Genomic DNA, 16,374 nt, shown 5'->3' with positions numbered 1-16,374 from the left:
AATGTGAAAATCAATCAGCAGGTACTTCCCACTTTCTGTAAGTAGAGCTGATTGTGTTATTGTAAATATAACTGTCAAACTCTTCTGCCACAGTTAGTCGGTAATACACTCTGCAGTCAATTTCATATCACTCTCTACTGTTGGAAACTAATTACATGCTTGAGTACAGCTGACTACTTCTTCTGTTTTCACAAAGAATGGATGCAATACATGCAATAAGAGAAACCGATTGCACAGAAGATACGCTAGTGCAGGTTCAGTGAATACTAAAGGAATATCCACCCCCTTTTTTGTGCAACAAATAAAGCTGTAATTTGACAGAAATTGAAATTTTGTGCCACATTGGCTGGAGGTTGAGTAGAGGTCTTTGTCATTTCAGTCATTTTGGCCATCACCAATCATACTGCATCTAGTTGTACCTGTTTTTCTTAAATGTATAGTTTTGCTGCTGTTTTGGAACATTCAAACAGAGATTTTTGTCTGAATCTATCCACTATCTACTAGTACTTCTCAATAGAAATATCTTCATCCTCTTGGATACTGTGTTCTGGCTGTGTTGCGTCAATTGTGCAGATTAATGAGTGGTTGTGTTGTTGGTTGATTATTCCTCAACTGGCAGACCAGGTGGCATCCACAGGAGAATGTCAATATTTGCTGACGTTGAGCTTGTACCAGCGTGTGTGTGTATTATAAGTGCTGTTCCAGAAACATGGTGCTGCATGGGAACAAGGGATAAATGATGCATAAGTCAAACAAAGAGTATAAAAAGACTGATTTTATGTTTATTGCACAGCTACCTTTGAGCAATGACATATGGCCTTGGGTGACAAAGTTAGGTGTTTCACTTGGTTTATCTTTTTCTAGCAATATTAGCTGCTAAAATGTCAACTGAAAGAACTGAACAGTTAACACATAATTTGTGTTAATTTACTTCATTGTGTCTTTAAAGACATGAATCAGATCCGCTTTAGTCACATTTTGAAGCTATTTTAGAACTAGAAGGGTGTGGTTTGCTGAACAGGATAATACAAAAAAGGTTTAAACAATTACAGGAAAGAAGTGAAGTAAACTTTCTTTTCCACTAGACTTGTGCCAAGGCAGGATAACCCACCCAAGAACAATTCCCCCTTACATTCAATATACAATATTTAGTCAAAGAAAATTCTTCTTGTCCCTGTGACAGATTCCTTGTCTGTCATCCAATGGTCTTACAGTTGTGGGAAATGCCCTAAAAATACCTGTTTGTGTTGCAAGAGGTATGTTGTGTGTACATGCCGTCTTGTGAAAAGTCACATTTCCATGCTTGACGTTCGACAACAGACAGGTACGTGTCCTGGAAGCCGTTCCAAACCCTTTCTTCCTGTATGTATGAAAAACGCCCCAAGGCCCTACTGTTTGTAGTGACTCCTGAATGAAAAGAGGCGTGTGTGTACATGTGAATGCCAAAAGTGGAACACACAGCTATTCTGTTCTTCCGCAACACCACGGTTCATGCCCACTTGAAAGTCGTGCCGCTTTGTGCTGAACAGATTACATATTTCGTCACCTTGTGCCATAGGAGTAAATAGTGGGTTCAGTAAATTTAACAAACTGCCTGTCTTGATACATTGTCAATGGCTAAAATGATCTAACTTAAATAAATTTTAACAGAGAAAAGACATTCAAATAAAGCACAATTTAAAGGAATAGTTCCGAATATTGCACCAAAAGACCATTAGCATAGTTTAACTTAACTCAGTTGTTAACTGCATAAACCTTAATAAATATATATTTTTTACATTTCAGTTTTTATACTGATTAAACAAACAAGATTATTATTAACATGGTTTATAGCTGCTGATTCATTTCAATTCATTTCTATGCTAAACTAATCTAAACATCTCGACACTTCCATTAAGACCAAACGAAGAGTATTTTTAGTACATGTGCAATCAGTAATAGCTCAAACACAAAACCACAAGTTAAAGTCTTGTCTGATACTGACACTTGGTAAACATCCGCCTGTGACTGGGTTACATCTGTGGTTGCGTGTATTTATATATGGTTAATTTTAATCGTGATCTTATTTTAAGCTTGATCACATAGTTAAGATACCACAAACATTTTCTTTCCAAGACGTCACTGCACCAAGCCACTGGTCGCCAAGCAAGAGTTCTAGTACATAACATTCTTGTATGGGGTCCTGCACTACCTCTGGGCCCCACTGCATTTAGAATGAGTTTGAGTTAGAGGCACTTTATTAAATGTAGTACCCGAGTAGAACAAAATATTAGCAAATTATATGCGCATCAGGCAAGCTGTTGGAATAGATACACACTTCACCAGCTGGTTAAAAGCACACACACACACATACACTCAGCAGTAGCCAGGCAGCAGAGGTCCTCAGATATGCTGTTGACCGAGATTGTCACAGCAGTTCTCTCTCTGCATGTGACAGAGTTTACTTTGGACTCAAGGCTAGACCTTAACTAGGCTCCACCTGGTGAAAATGAGGGTGAGAGACTTTCGCATATAGAGAACTAGAAAGGATGAAGAGAATGAGTTCAGAGGTAGGAGAGGGCCTCATAAAAGGAAACATTTGCAAATCGGAAGGGAGTTATGTAAATGGGTTAGTCATTAAGGCCTTCTAAAAGAGGGGAGGCCAGATTGGGGCCAGGGGCAGGCTGGTAGGCAAGTAGGGAACATAAACCCATTATGTGAATAGGATCTCTGTTCAACATAACCTCCCATTTCTTTTTTCTTTTTTTGAGGGTCAGATTTAGTTTTCAAAAGGATACAGTCTTTACTAAAAGGCTAATCTCAACAAAAGATGCACACTTCCCAGAATATCTAAGAAAAAGTTCATGGAGTCATTATTACCTGCAGCAATGAACTTTAACTTGATTCATGCTTTCAGTGTAGCTTCCCCTGGTGGACGCTGATTGTTATTCACAGCATGCGTCTGTGTTACTGCATCAACGCTGCAGGCCTCCACAGATAATACAGAAAGCCTCAAGGGGTAATTTAAAATGACAATTTACATGTATTCTCAGATGAACCACGTATTTCAAACCATTTCAGCTAATGGGAAAACTATTTCTGTGAAACTGACTCAGTTAAAAAAGTGTATCTAGTTCTGGCAGCTCACATAGCTGTTGAGGAAATTATAGACCATTGGTGAACAACATCCTGTGTCTAATGAGACACCTATCAAAACCCAGTGTATAATTTACACAGGAAGAGAAGAGCAACACCTAAGCCTTATTGGTCACCTGTAACTGCTCCACTGAAGCCAAACATGCATGTAAAATCTGGGGTTTAACCTACCAGAACTAAGAGGGGAAAGGAATGTGCAGCTGGTGCCTCCATGTGGTAAAAAAAGCAATTACACTAATACCCCACATGCTCATTGTGAACATATCATCTCTCTTTATCATCAGCATGCTGCTTACAAGTTTAGTATTTTACAAGTTAGTTTTCAGAAGATCATATATGTTTAGGGAGTAACATTTCCTCCATTAATACAGTATAATCATTTGTTTATTGCATTTGGTGATTGATTTTGTTCATTTGACTCTATCTGCCACAACTGCATTATTGACATTTATACATTTACAGGCTTGTAATATTGTAACTTAGCGGTTTTTGTTTATTTAAAGCCATCCAATTCACAATGTCAGTCAAAAATATTAATAAAAAACCCAGTGGAGATCTAGTGCCATTGTATCTTGCCAGTTCATTAAGCTAAGTGGACATTTGTGCCAGATGCAATAAAATCCCCTCTAGGCTTTCATGGGATGGACAAGAGATCACAGCAACCCGCCACCAAAATCTCATCTTCTCTATCATGAAGGCATGCTAATGTCTTGTAAACGCGGTCAGCTGCCTGTTTAATGCTTTACTACTATTCCTGATAAAGGTTGCAACAAGACTTCATGCTCCTTAGTTTTGAATAAAGTTTTCACATTTGCCTATTAAGTGTGTATATTTTTGTCAGATCATCAGTTAAAGTGGGCTGCAATGTAAATGTTATTTTAAGCATTTTATCTAGCTTGGTGGAATCTTGAGCTGGCAGTGAGCCACTTAATGACCTGCTGTTTTTCTGCCTCCTACCCCATAGTGTCTTCTGACATAAAACTAAGCTTTTAGATGTTAACATGGGCTGCTGTGTAAGGAGAGAGGGTCTGGTTAATAGCCTGAGGCATTGGGGTGCTGAGGACACATTGATCTAGCAGAAGGCAAAAAGTACTCCCAGAGCAGTGCTAAAGAGCCTCTGGCTTTTATTTATCAAGCTTCTCCAAGTGGGACCACTGAACTCGGATCAGTGGTTGGGTCATGCCGCTACTAAAACTTCACTAAAACTAAAAGAGTAAAATAGATCGCAAATCACTATTGCAGCATAGCTGACTTTTAGAGAAACTAGACCATAAAATAAAATATCAGTTCATCAATGATACAGCAGCAGTTTCATAAAAGGGGTAAAAAGGTGTATATTAGTAAGCTTTCATATTTAGATTTTAAAGATAATAAAAATGTCTGCTCATCAAAGAGATAAGAGCTGTTCAACTTTTATGATCTCATGCTGGTCCTGAACTCCCATACTCCCAAACAACACCAATACTGCCTCCACCATGCACACAGTTGAAGAGTGCCTTTGCCTCCAAAATCATGAAACTGAAATTAAACATATAGGACTTTAGTTCTCAAATGAAGAAAGCTAATTTACATGGGCCCCCAAGGGCAAACAGACATGGCCATGCTTGAGTTGAGAGAACTAAGTGTTTTGAGCTGCTAACTACAATAGTTTCTTACATGTTTGGCTCCATCTAGTGGAGTTAATGAGGACAAACTAAAGGCAGCAGTGTAGTCGTTAGCAATTTCCCTTTTAATCTTCTTGCCAGTGCCTCTGCCAAGTGCTGAGACATTGTATGACTATATGACGAATACATTTAATTTCTCAAACATAAAGTTTAAAGGTAAAATTTGGAATTAAAACAATTTTAAAGGAATAACCTAAAATCAAAAAGAGGGAGCAAAAACAAAAATGTTATTTCAGACATGAGAGTCTAAAATAATGCATATTTCACCTAGACACTGAGTAAACCTGGTGAGTCAAGATGCAACTTTGATATGCAAGATACAGGAAAGCTAGATTAGGAAACCATAGTTCCTCTGGAGATAGATATCACTAATCTAAGAACAGAAACAGAGCTTAACACAATGGATTGTGTTATTTGTAGAAATGGACTAAAGGAAAGGAAACTGACTGCTTGACCAGCGTAGGACTGATTGTAGAGGTTTTATCGTAAAGTCAGGTTTTTTTTTCCTGTTAACTGAGTCGGGTATAAAGCTAAGTCGGGTATGTAGCTAAAATGGGAAATGACAAACATGGCTGGCAGTGCAGCCAGTTGACAGTGGGTAAGAAGAAAGGTGTATGATGGAGGTAGATGGTTAAGTGCAGAACTGGTGGAGTCAACTGAACAAGTTGTGCGCTTGTAAATTATAGTTTGTTACTAAGATGGAAAATATTTGGTTGCTCAGGAGCCATGTTGTTTAGCATGGACTACAGGCTAGTTCTGGGGCTAGGGGCTTTCTTACATGAAGTAGCAGGAGATGCTCGGCTGGTTTGTGTATTTGTATGTATTATCACAAATATTATTATTATTTGGAACCTTTTTCTTTTGCCCTCATTGGAACAAGAGTCATAAATGTTTGACCAAATGCCAGGAAGATCATGTGTCTGCATAGCTGTATTTCTTTGTAATTTTTCTAAGACCTGAAATTTGTAACTTCAAGTAACTATGAGTTGACCATTATATTCCAGTAATCCCTTCTTTATTGAACTGAGAAGGCCAAAGGGAGAAAGTACAAGATTAAGAAATTACACTGGTGGGAAGACATGGACGCAAATGGAAACTGCAGCAGGGAATGAGTGTGATTATTGACTGGATGATCTGTCTAAATGACTAGTGCATATTTATAAATTATATAAACAAATTACAACAACTATAGACCTGTGTGAAAATAGAACATTGCACAATGTTGTGCTTTCTGTGTCATTTTGATATTCCTGGTTTTAGACTTAACTTATGTCACATGCAAATGATAACAAAAGCTACACTACACAAACACTAACATCATTCAGACTTCAAATATGAAAATTTACTTGCAGGCTTTTGAACTTTATTGGCATTTTTGCAAGACATCTGTCAATTAAATTCCAGTTACAATGCATTAAATGCATAAAAACTGTTACAAAGATTAACATTGTGACGCAAAAAATATTTTGGCTGCCCCTTTTTATCTTCATTTATTTACAAAGACAGGTTTTCTTGTACTATTTTTATCCTAACATTACCCCAATCATTCAGGTGGCTAAATCATGCAGCAGAGCTTGAATTCACCGACAGTTCTTGATATTGCTGAAAGAGGCTTTAGTGGGATATGACCAGAGTAAAAACAAAAATGCTTAAAAAAAAGTTTGGCAATACTCAAGCGGTCACAGTTTAGGCTAAAAGCGAAGAAATGAGACACAACAACATTACTATGATTTTGAAAAATAAAAGTGCAAAAGGCAAATTATCCATTTGAGATGATTAAGAATTTCAGATAAACTTGGATGGCTAAGATAGCTTTTTGTCTTTTTCTACCCCCACAGAAATTAAGCAGATTCACAAATCAAACTGTACAGTTCTTCAAAGTGCAAATATCATGAATTGGCATGAGCTGGTATATACATTTCATTTTCTGGATGACAGAAATAATCCAAAATGTTTCTTTGTCCAGTCGGGCTCATGCTCCATTCACAATGGACAGGAATCCCAATTTCACCACTGTTACACTCATGAGAAATCGCAACATCTGCTGATAATGTTCTCAGTTTATCACATAATAAAGGTGCTTCCTCCAAATACAAACCATCTTTCCACTGGGACCCATGTTGCATCACCAAAAGCTTTTCACTCCATAAAAAAAAAAAGGAAGAAAATTTTAATCGTATCATAAAAGCCAAAATCCCAGAGAGAGATCCATGTGTTGGTTTTCTCATGCAGAACATGCAGACCCAGTCACATCTTTATTGGTTTTATTGCACTGCCTCTGATTTTACTGGTAATTAAAATGATTTTGTTGGCAAGTGTGTATAGTGCAGTATGTATATTCACACTGAACTTACTTTATTTTTGCTTTATCCAAGAATGAACCAAACCTGATGGCACAAGTGGACCTCAATCTCTGATTGCTAAACTATTCAGCTACATCTATTCCAGTATCACAGGACTTCACATCCACAATTATGTTGTTGTAAGTCATTACAAGTAACTAAATTGCATAAGACTCTTTTTACTCCAAAGAGTTTTTACTCAAACCTGGCACATTAACAGTTACTGCACTGTGCTGTATGTAAAATGCTTATTCCACTTCCTGAAGCAGGAGGTGCTTATGAGACTGACTTCTCCTGCCTTCAGGCCACTTTCCACTGATTTGACTGGAGCAGCCTGTGTGGCCTTAAAACACTGATTTATCCAAGGAGCTTTTTACTGATTTGCTGTGCTGCTCAGTAGAAACCGTTTTGCCAGACATATTTGGCAATTAATCTGGAGTTGGAGATGGAAAAAGCAGTTGTGTCAAAGAGGAGAATAACGAGATTGGTTGGATTAACTGACCAAATATAAGGTGCCAGATGATTTTTTTCACTATATGCAGTGATATTAGTTCAAGAACATAAGATTAAGTTTGTTTTTTGACTACAATGCAGGCATTTTTCAGTTTTCTTTGATTCAAACATAGAGAATGTCGACCAGTGCTGAGATAAATGCAGCCCTCCGTTTCTAAAAATGTCACGACACATAAAAATTGCTACTGCATAGGTAAGATCAGAATGACAGTTATTAAAAGGCAAAGAAAGTGGCAGGAAAGCTATTTGTGCACAATTCCAATTAGATTTACAGTCTTTTTGTATTTACGTTTTGGAAATGTTGATTTTTATTGACAGCTATTTATTTATATATGTATAAAAGCTTTTGGTTTGTCATTTCAAAGTTTTGTTAAATGACTCATAACAATGATTATAGAAAAAACTGGGTTGGGTTTTTGTCATGGGTTTAATTTAACTCTCTCTAAAAGTTGGACATTATGCAATAGTTTCCACCCTGTGTGATATTCTCAGTCATGTGCGTTCACAATAAAGCAAAAGGCATAGGCGAGACTAAAGTTCCTGTATGTTTGTTTTAAAAACACTACATGCATCTGGGTCTGTTATATGTAAACTGATCAATGCATATTTCTGGTTTTTCTCATGCATCTGAGTGATGCTGAGGAGATTATCTTCCATCTCGTCCAGTTTCCATATTTCTTTTTTTTAAGAGTAGAGTTTAGAGTTTTTTTAGGTAGAGGCTGAGATTTTAACAGAACGCACATTATAAAACTATTTAATTAGGTCATGCCTTACATGTTAATGAGGGCATAAAATGCTACATCATGGTTAAAATAAGACAAAATAAATCTGGAATGGTCGAACCGTTGAAGGTGTTTTGTGGTAGGAAAATATACATATCAAACGCTCAGAATAGGTTTCCACTCCCTACACGTTTTCTATTTTAAAATCGCGCCACTGTATAGACTGAAGTTTTCTCATTGAATTATAATCTGATTAACGTTGCTGTCACTGCGTGTTCGCACAAAGAAAGCAACATTATTAAATGTGCTAACATGGTTCCTTATGACTGTTACAACTACCTACATTATTTGCACGTATTTTCAACATTAAGACATAGTTTCATTGTGCTTTCATTTTGTCTCTGAGTAAACTCCCAGATGTCCGTTTGGAACATCTGTCTTTACACCATGGTTGTGTTTGTCAACAGCACTCCTACTCGTCACACGTGGGCTTGTGTTAAGAGCTTTGAATCAAAGGAAAATGAAAAAACTAAGAACAAGGGAGGAGATGTGATCATCAAAGGAGAATTTCTGCAGCTCACTTAAGAAGTGACTTCAGAGTGAGACGTGTTATGCTTTTAATGAGACTGGAAACACTTCTGCCTTACTTCTTTGCTTCATTCCTTCCCTGTCTCCTCTCTTCACTGCAAGGCTTCTCGGTCAGGTCATTTAAGGGAGAGGGAAGGAACTTCACATTAGAAAGGAATGGTGATGATGTGGAAATCTGTTGGAAATTACATCAAATCATTTCAGCAAGCGGCACTATGGTGACGGTGGTCTTCATATTTTTACAACAGATTTTAGCTTACCTTTAGTACAGGAAGAAGAGGCGTGTTCTGTGAGAGGTGGCCATATTTTCTGACATGTTGCGGACTTTAAGATAGTTAACAAAACCCCTGAAGAACAGCAGGAGGCCTGTGCAGAGAACAGATAATGATTTACCAACTCTTAAGACTTCCTTGTGAAGATACAAATGAGCTGAATCAGCACAAATAGCAAAAAACTAAAAATACAGTACTGTTTGCTCACCAAGCAACAGGAAGATCCACCAGAGCCAGTACTGACCATTAAAGTAGCCAGTGAAGTAATCAGAGAACTAGAGACAGAAAAACACATTTATTAGATAACACGGAGATGTTTCCGTCCTACAAAACACTAAAATTGTCTAGTAGAAAATCATAACTCTAGCCGTGTTAAAGGTGCAGTGTGCATAATTTTGTGGCATCGAATTGAGGTTGCAGATTGCAACCATTTGAATACTTCTACACCACTCCTTTTCCAAAAATGAGCGAGAATGTACCGTGTCCATCAGGGGCCATGTTGTCATCAAAAACTGCATCGAGTCGCAATATGTGAAGTGATTAAGTTACTTAAATATTTAGAAATTGACTGTAGCTAGGTGATGGCATCCATGTAACACAGTAAATATTGTTGTTGGTAGAGGGACAGTGGGAGGTAGAGTATGGAGAAGCAGACGAGGAACAGACCGAGCCAAACAACAAAGAGGGGCTAAGACCAAGAGAAGTAAAATGTGGAAGAAATTTCCTCTTTAAGGTGGTTTGGTTTGTCCATTCTGACCTACTGTAGAAACATAGTCTTCATTCAAAAAGGGACGCAGTCATTTGTTGTTGATATCAAAGGCTCATCCCTAGCTTAAAAAAAAAAAAAAGTTCAACTATATAATTATTTTATAAACACTTTATTCAATTTCTTCTAATGAATACATCTTCTTAGTCAACAACTTACACATTGCACCTTTAAAGGTGCTTTCAGGCAGTGCACTGCTGCTGCTGCTTGCGTTTGTTTTCAGTATAAACATGACAACAGCAAGGAAGATGGGGGAGGCAGCTGCTGCTTTGGTGAACACCCACAGCACTTTGCTGCTGCATTCACAACAGTTAAACTTTTACTTTCATCCTACCGCCGCAGTTCTCAGTGACACAACCGCAGAAGCCACAGAGACTTTACTTTACTGCCAGATACTCATCATCAGTATCTACCAAACATATCAACAAAGTAAATATTGCTCCTGTCTATCTTCAAAGTCTGATTATAAGCATTTAAGATGGTTGCGCTGTATTAACTATTTCATGTATGCTAATTTGGTGCAGCACTAATAGAAAAATACATACCCTGACGATAAGAATCCACTTTATGAGGGATAAGCCGAAGCCGCAGATGGCTCCATAACGTCCTGCAATGGTGTTGGTCAAGCAGAACGACAGGCAGAACCCGATCCAGTTGAACAAGAAGGCCACTAGAGCGACAGACGAGAGAAAATGGACATTTTTCTTGATACTAAATATTGAAAATGAAGTAAACTAAATATTCAGGGATAAAACCACTACTGAATGCAGAAAGAAAATATATATAGACTTACTGAAAAAGGCCAACATGAAAATTCCATCATTCCCAACTCGAAGCTGATCAGCATCACTGAAATCATCTCTTGGGGGGAATTCATCATCCTACGGTGCACATAAGCAAACCATAAGTAAATATAACATCTACAGTAACAGACACAGCCATTAGACAAAGTCAGCAGATGAGTGGTAAAACCTGTTTGTTTAACCTCCCTCACCCTTAAGTTGGCATCTTAGTAAAGGCTCGGTCAAGTCTAAAAATGAGCCGTGTGATGCTGATGCAGCATAATGGCTGACTCAACGTTCTTAAAGTTGGTAAATAATTACATGGAGCTTATTACATAGATGACATCTGGTACAAGGAAATAAAAAATCCGTCAGACCAAAACATTAATAAAAAAAAGCCTACAGCAAATTTATACTTCCAGAGTATGAAATAAAAAGAATACAGTGTGTATGTAGTATGTACCCGTGGCATCACTTCCACAGTGGAGGCAGCCATGGCGGCCGCTTTTGCCTTCTCTGCTTCATCGTATGTTGGCAGGGAGGTAGCGACACTGTAGGGTGGTGGCACTGGAAAGTCACCTCGGAAACTGGCCTCTGTGGCAACAACAGAGAAGGAGGAAGGCTCAGTTACAAAGTACAGAAACGGGACCTGTTTAAGTAGCTGCCAGAAATGTGGTAATGCTGTCATGGAAATCAAAAGTGACTCATGTGGAGCTGCCACAAAACTGCAGAAAGAGATTTGATTCTGTTGTTATTTTAGAAAGCACACAACCACACTTTGGTAAAATAAAGTTCAGTTAAGGAGACGTTCATTTAAAGGAATCATTATTCAGATGAAATACCAGGTGCAGCAGCTGTTGCTCCCAGGTCAATGGAAGCATACGGAGGTGGAGGCGCCTCCAGCTCCCCTTGAGTCCTTGATCCTAATGAGTCCCCTGGTGCTGGGGCTGGAGCTGGTCTGGCTTGGGCCTGAATCTGGTCCTGGCTTGACGTACTAGCCTGGGCTGTGGCAGAGGTGCTGGGCTGCTGCTCGCTTGTGGAGGCTTCAGAAGAGTCATCCTCATTGTGCAACTGAAGGGGAGGAATTGACACAGATCAGCTAATCGGTCGGCCAAAAAGTGCGTCAGCTCGAGGGGATTGCTCACACTGTTCCTAATTTCTAAAACTGGCTCCAGTCTCAGTTTCTTCTAGGCAAAATAAGTGGCTTTTTGAAGCTGAGGAAAGTATAACTGTGTAAAGATCATAAAATATGCACCCCACTTTTTCTGAGCTCACTGTGTGACGATAGCTGTCACTGGACTAAAATAACAACCAGAAAGAACCAACTGTAAAAAGCTGGTATTCATTAGATGCAGTCTTGAAGACTTTGTGGTTGGACATCAGTGATGTTTGCTGATAGCAGCAGCATAAGGCAGTTATATAAGAGTTTTGCAGTCGGTTTTGTTTGCCGGCTCTTTTTGTTACTTTTCTGTTGCTGGATTAGTGGTTAACAATAATGGCAACACATTCTCAATGACATGCATTATGTAACAGTTTGCATCTTATAAATGCAATAATCATAATGTAGTTGTACCATGAAGGTAAACTTCTGGTTATCTACATATTATACATAATACAGTTCTACTTGATACCAACTTCAGTTGCCTTAGAGTATGCATTTATAATAGTCATGTATCTGCAATAACCACTCAGCATGTACATGTCAGTCACTTCTCAAAAACTGTTTGCTTTGTCTGTCTAGAAACATCTGCCATCTGCCTGGCGGTTCCTACCTATATACTAACTGAGCCCAATGAAGTTCACTGAGCGTACATAATAATGTAGAAAACATGTACAACTGTATCGAATTATATAGAAAACCAACAGATCCTCCTTCAGCAAGCACCAGATGACAGTGGAGAGGAAAAGCTCCTTTTGATGAAAATAAACTCCAGCAGAACCAGGGTGTGCAGCCATCTGCCTCAGCTGGTTGGTCCACACTTATGCTAGATTCAGACTACCTACTAAGCATATGCACGTATGGAATATGTGTACACTTTTCATATAATTAATAACAGCCTCACTGTTGTCACTCACTTACAGCCAAATTAGTGTTGTACTAATGAAAATCCAACTTTTGTTATTGTTGCTGCTTTATGTTGAAAGTTCTGAGCTGGCAAAACACTGAGTGACATTTTTTATGAAGCAGCAGTGGAAGTATTACAAGTATTACTGGTATTTTGAAGTACATGCTGGAGACGTGACTGGTGGTGTATGCCTGCTGTGCAGGGTGAGGGCAGTAACAGCTACCCTCAACATACTCTTATACTGTACAAACAGAGATGGGAGACAACATCAGTATGTCAACAGAGGCACGTCTCTGGAAAGATGATACACATGTAATCAGTTAATGAGAGTGCACACTACAGCTGAGTCATTTGCAGACTTCAGTACGTTCATTTTCATCTGACCAAAGAGCCAAACACCTCTTGCTATTACAGAGGGCAATGGTAACTTTAAGGTTACAGAGTGGTTGGTGGGTAATCCTTGTGGGCAAAGTGAGGGAAGGATTCTGTATCACTTCCCCTGTAACTTTCCTCAAGGTGTCCTTCAGAAAGTTAACTTGACCCAAAACAGCTCCAGGAAACACAACAATTAGTTGCACAACCTTGTGCTCTTTAGTTACAGTAAAACTGATACTGACCCAGACAAAACGTGGCTTTTTGGTTTTTCAATCCTGAAATATCAGACACAAGCTTTTAGTTTTATGGTTTATTCACTGGCATCTTATGTAAGTATAATGTTATATTATACGGCCTTAACAGATAAACACAAACTTATCAATCCTGTGTTGTACTTCTGATAAAAAATAAAGCCCCACTGAAAGTCTGAATTATGTGGCTGAGCAAGTTTAGTCCTTCATTTATCTGAAAAACATTTCAGTGGTGGTGCCTAAATGCTTGACAATTTCAGTTTTGATTTTGACTTTGGCTTTGGTTTTGGCTATAAGTACCTATATTTTGTTATTTCTGACTTCTAATTATCAGCATCATAATTACATGTTTAAGAGGGAAATTCGCCAATTGAAACATTTTCCATGAAGTAATGGCAATTTTCTTTTTGCGCTGTCGCTCCACGGCATACTGGGGAAACACCCCGTACATTAAAGGCTGACGTAGCGTAAGAACTCAAAAGATGACTAATAACAGTAGAGTTCAGTTTAATAGTGGACAGAATTTTAACAACAGTCTGTCATAATTATAAGGAAACTTCTTCGTCACCATGCAGATAAAGTTCTCAAAAAATCATGGGAATTCAAACTACCCTGTAAACCTCCACCAGCGCAGGGTCAATGTACAACACAGCGAGTGAATGAGTGGTTGAAGACTGGCTCGAAATCAAGGACAAAGCATAACGCACCCCCGCGCATGAGATTACATAAGATCCTAACAACATAGCTACAAGCCTCCTCCTGTGTCCAAATATACTCGAATCTCACGCAGGCCCGCTCTGAGTATCAGTGCCACACACTTGAGAAATCAAAGTATTTCTTATAAAGGAGAGACACAAAGATCAAAATGTTTTGGCATGATGACATAAAGATGGGGCTGTCTACAAACCACATCTGACATCTGTTTTTAATCAGTTTGGCCTGAACTGTACAGTATCTGAATCATCAATGAGTATTCACTGTCCATGTTGATGAACATGTATTGTTCTAATCTTATGTAAGACAAAACGGATTGTTGTTTAAATCTTTGCTTTGTTTGACAAGTCCCAGCACCGATTTTTTTTGGCTCAATCTGGATCCTGTGGGACTATCATTCACATAACCAGAACCACAGGCATCTGAGCACAAAGCAGACTTTATATCACACTGTTTCCAAAGGTTCACATCCACAGCTGTTCCTTGAAACACATTTCTAACAGGAATAGCCTCCACATTTAAGACAGCTCATGTAGTGGCACAATTTCCCAACAATGTATTGAGAAATAGTTGTGGTTCAATTATGTAATTATGGGCGTTGCTCACTTCACAGCTTCCTAACTCCCGGATGTATTTAGGAGCTATTACCACCATCTGACACTTAACCAAGTGTTTTCTAATATCCTAAGTTAAAAATAACCCACATTAGCTAAATGCTAGCTAGTTAATGAATTCCCCTGCTAGCACTAGCTTAACTTACAGCTAATAGCTATGAGTGTCAACATCAGTGTAACTTAACACACTGTATAAATACACATAATATAATGTTTACTACACGTATATTGTATTGTATTACTTACGAGGCCTAATGTACAAGACTAATCTCGGCTAGCGTTAGCCTAGCCAATGCGGAAGTGCTTGATGAAAGGTTACGATAGCTGTCAAACTAAACATTTCGTGTGAAAACATGATAAAGACACAAAAACAACAGAAATAAGCTCTTCCGTTTTGCTTTGGTGGCCATAAAATATAGCTGATTTCAACAGTAAATTATTTGTAACGCCTGGATTTTTTTTTTTTTAAAGCAAGGCCTCGTTTCCTGTGACAAGCAGGCCCACGGTGTTTTGATCCGTCCACACTCACCACTCGGTATCTGCTAACTGGGTCCATCCCGAGGAGGTTCAGCTGGAGACCGAGCCAGCCAACAAATCAAAGGGAGAAACTGAACCTGTGTTGACCCCGAGGTTCGTGTCACGGACGGGAAACGACTCTTTCAGACGGCGCTGGGTCACAATGTACGAGCCGATGACAGAAATGGCTGCAATCAAGAAAACGCTCGCTTAGAAAAACAGCGTTGTTACCAACGTTGATCAACAAAGTTGAAGCAACTACGAAGACAACATCCGATCCGAGATTTCAAAATAAAACACGTCAAACTGTAAGACGTCGCCTTTTTATTGAAAAGGCAATAATATATGTTGTAGTGACAGAAACTATAACCATTTCTACTGCTAGTAACAGTGGGTCTTGTCTACCTTATCCACTGTTTTGATTATCATATGTTTTAAATTATAATTATACTTTATATCACTTTTCATACTGTTAAACATCTTTTAAATTTCACACCAGGGATCAATAAGGAGTGTATTTTATATTACTGATCTGATTTTGAAATTTATTTAAAACTTGAGCTATCAAGTAAATGTAGTGTAGTAGTGGAGTGTGATATTTGTCTCTGAGATTAAGTGAAGTTGAGGCTTGAAGTAGTAAAAAAAATGGAAATACTCAAGTAAAATAGCAATACCTCAGAAGTCGACCAACAGAGTAAATTTACTTAGTTCTGTCCAGTACTTAACTAAACATAGTTGGCTACGTTCTGTGTTAATGCATATAGTCCAAGTTATACAAATTGTTTTATGTTCCTAATTATTAAGTGTTCTCTGTGTGAATGTGTGTCAAGTTTTCTCTATAATTTCTTTTTCACAAGTTTGGTAGCTGTTTTATTTTGAATGCACAACCCTCGTATTTCCGATTTCAACCTAACTTTTGCTGACTTGATGGGGGAGGTCATGGTCGCGGATTTCCACGGATAGAGGAAGCGCGATGACGCAAATCCACACGAAAATTATGATAAACAGAAAACTGTAGGTGGCGCCAAAGCCCACTTATTTCACTGAAACATTA

The 16,374-nt window shown here is 38.5% G+C and overlaps 1 protein-coding gene across 1 annotated transcript; it reads right to left on the bottom strand.

The window, feature by feature from the left end:
- Positions 1 to 6,140: 6,140 nt before the first annotated feature.
- ndfip2 (Nedd4 family interacting protein 2) lies at positions 6,141 to 15,557 on the bottom strand. Its single transcript, XM_026362500.1, has 8 exons — positions 15,334 to 15,557; positions 11,627 to 11,855; positions 11,248 to 11,378; positions 10,796 to 10,883; positions 10,548 to 10,672; positions 9,445 to 9,511; positions 9,225 to 9,330; positions 6,141 to 9,139 (listed from the first exon to the last, which is right to left on the bottom strand). The coding sequence occupies exons 1-7, from the start codon at positions 15,358 to 15,360 to the stop codon at positions 9,227 to 9,229; spliced, it is 771 nt and encodes a 256-aa protein (XP_026218285.1). The 5' UTR covers positions 15,361 to 15,557; the 3' UTR covers positions 6,141 to 9,139; positions 9,225 to 9,226.
- Between the last annotated feature and the right edge of the window lie 817 nt (positions 15,558 to 16,374).

The sequence above is a fragment of the Anabas testudineus genome, chromosome 2, assembly GCF_900324465.2.
Source record: "Anabas testudineus chromosome 2, fAnaTes1.2, whole genome shotgun sequence".
In the NCBI taxonomy this organism is placed as follows: domain Eukaryota; kingdom Metazoa; phylum Chordata; class Actinopteri; order Anabantiformes; family Anabantidae; genus Anabas; species Anabas testudineus.
The sequence above is the reverse complement of the archived record's forward strand: the minus strand, read 5'-3'. Positions and strand labels throughout refer to the sequence as shown.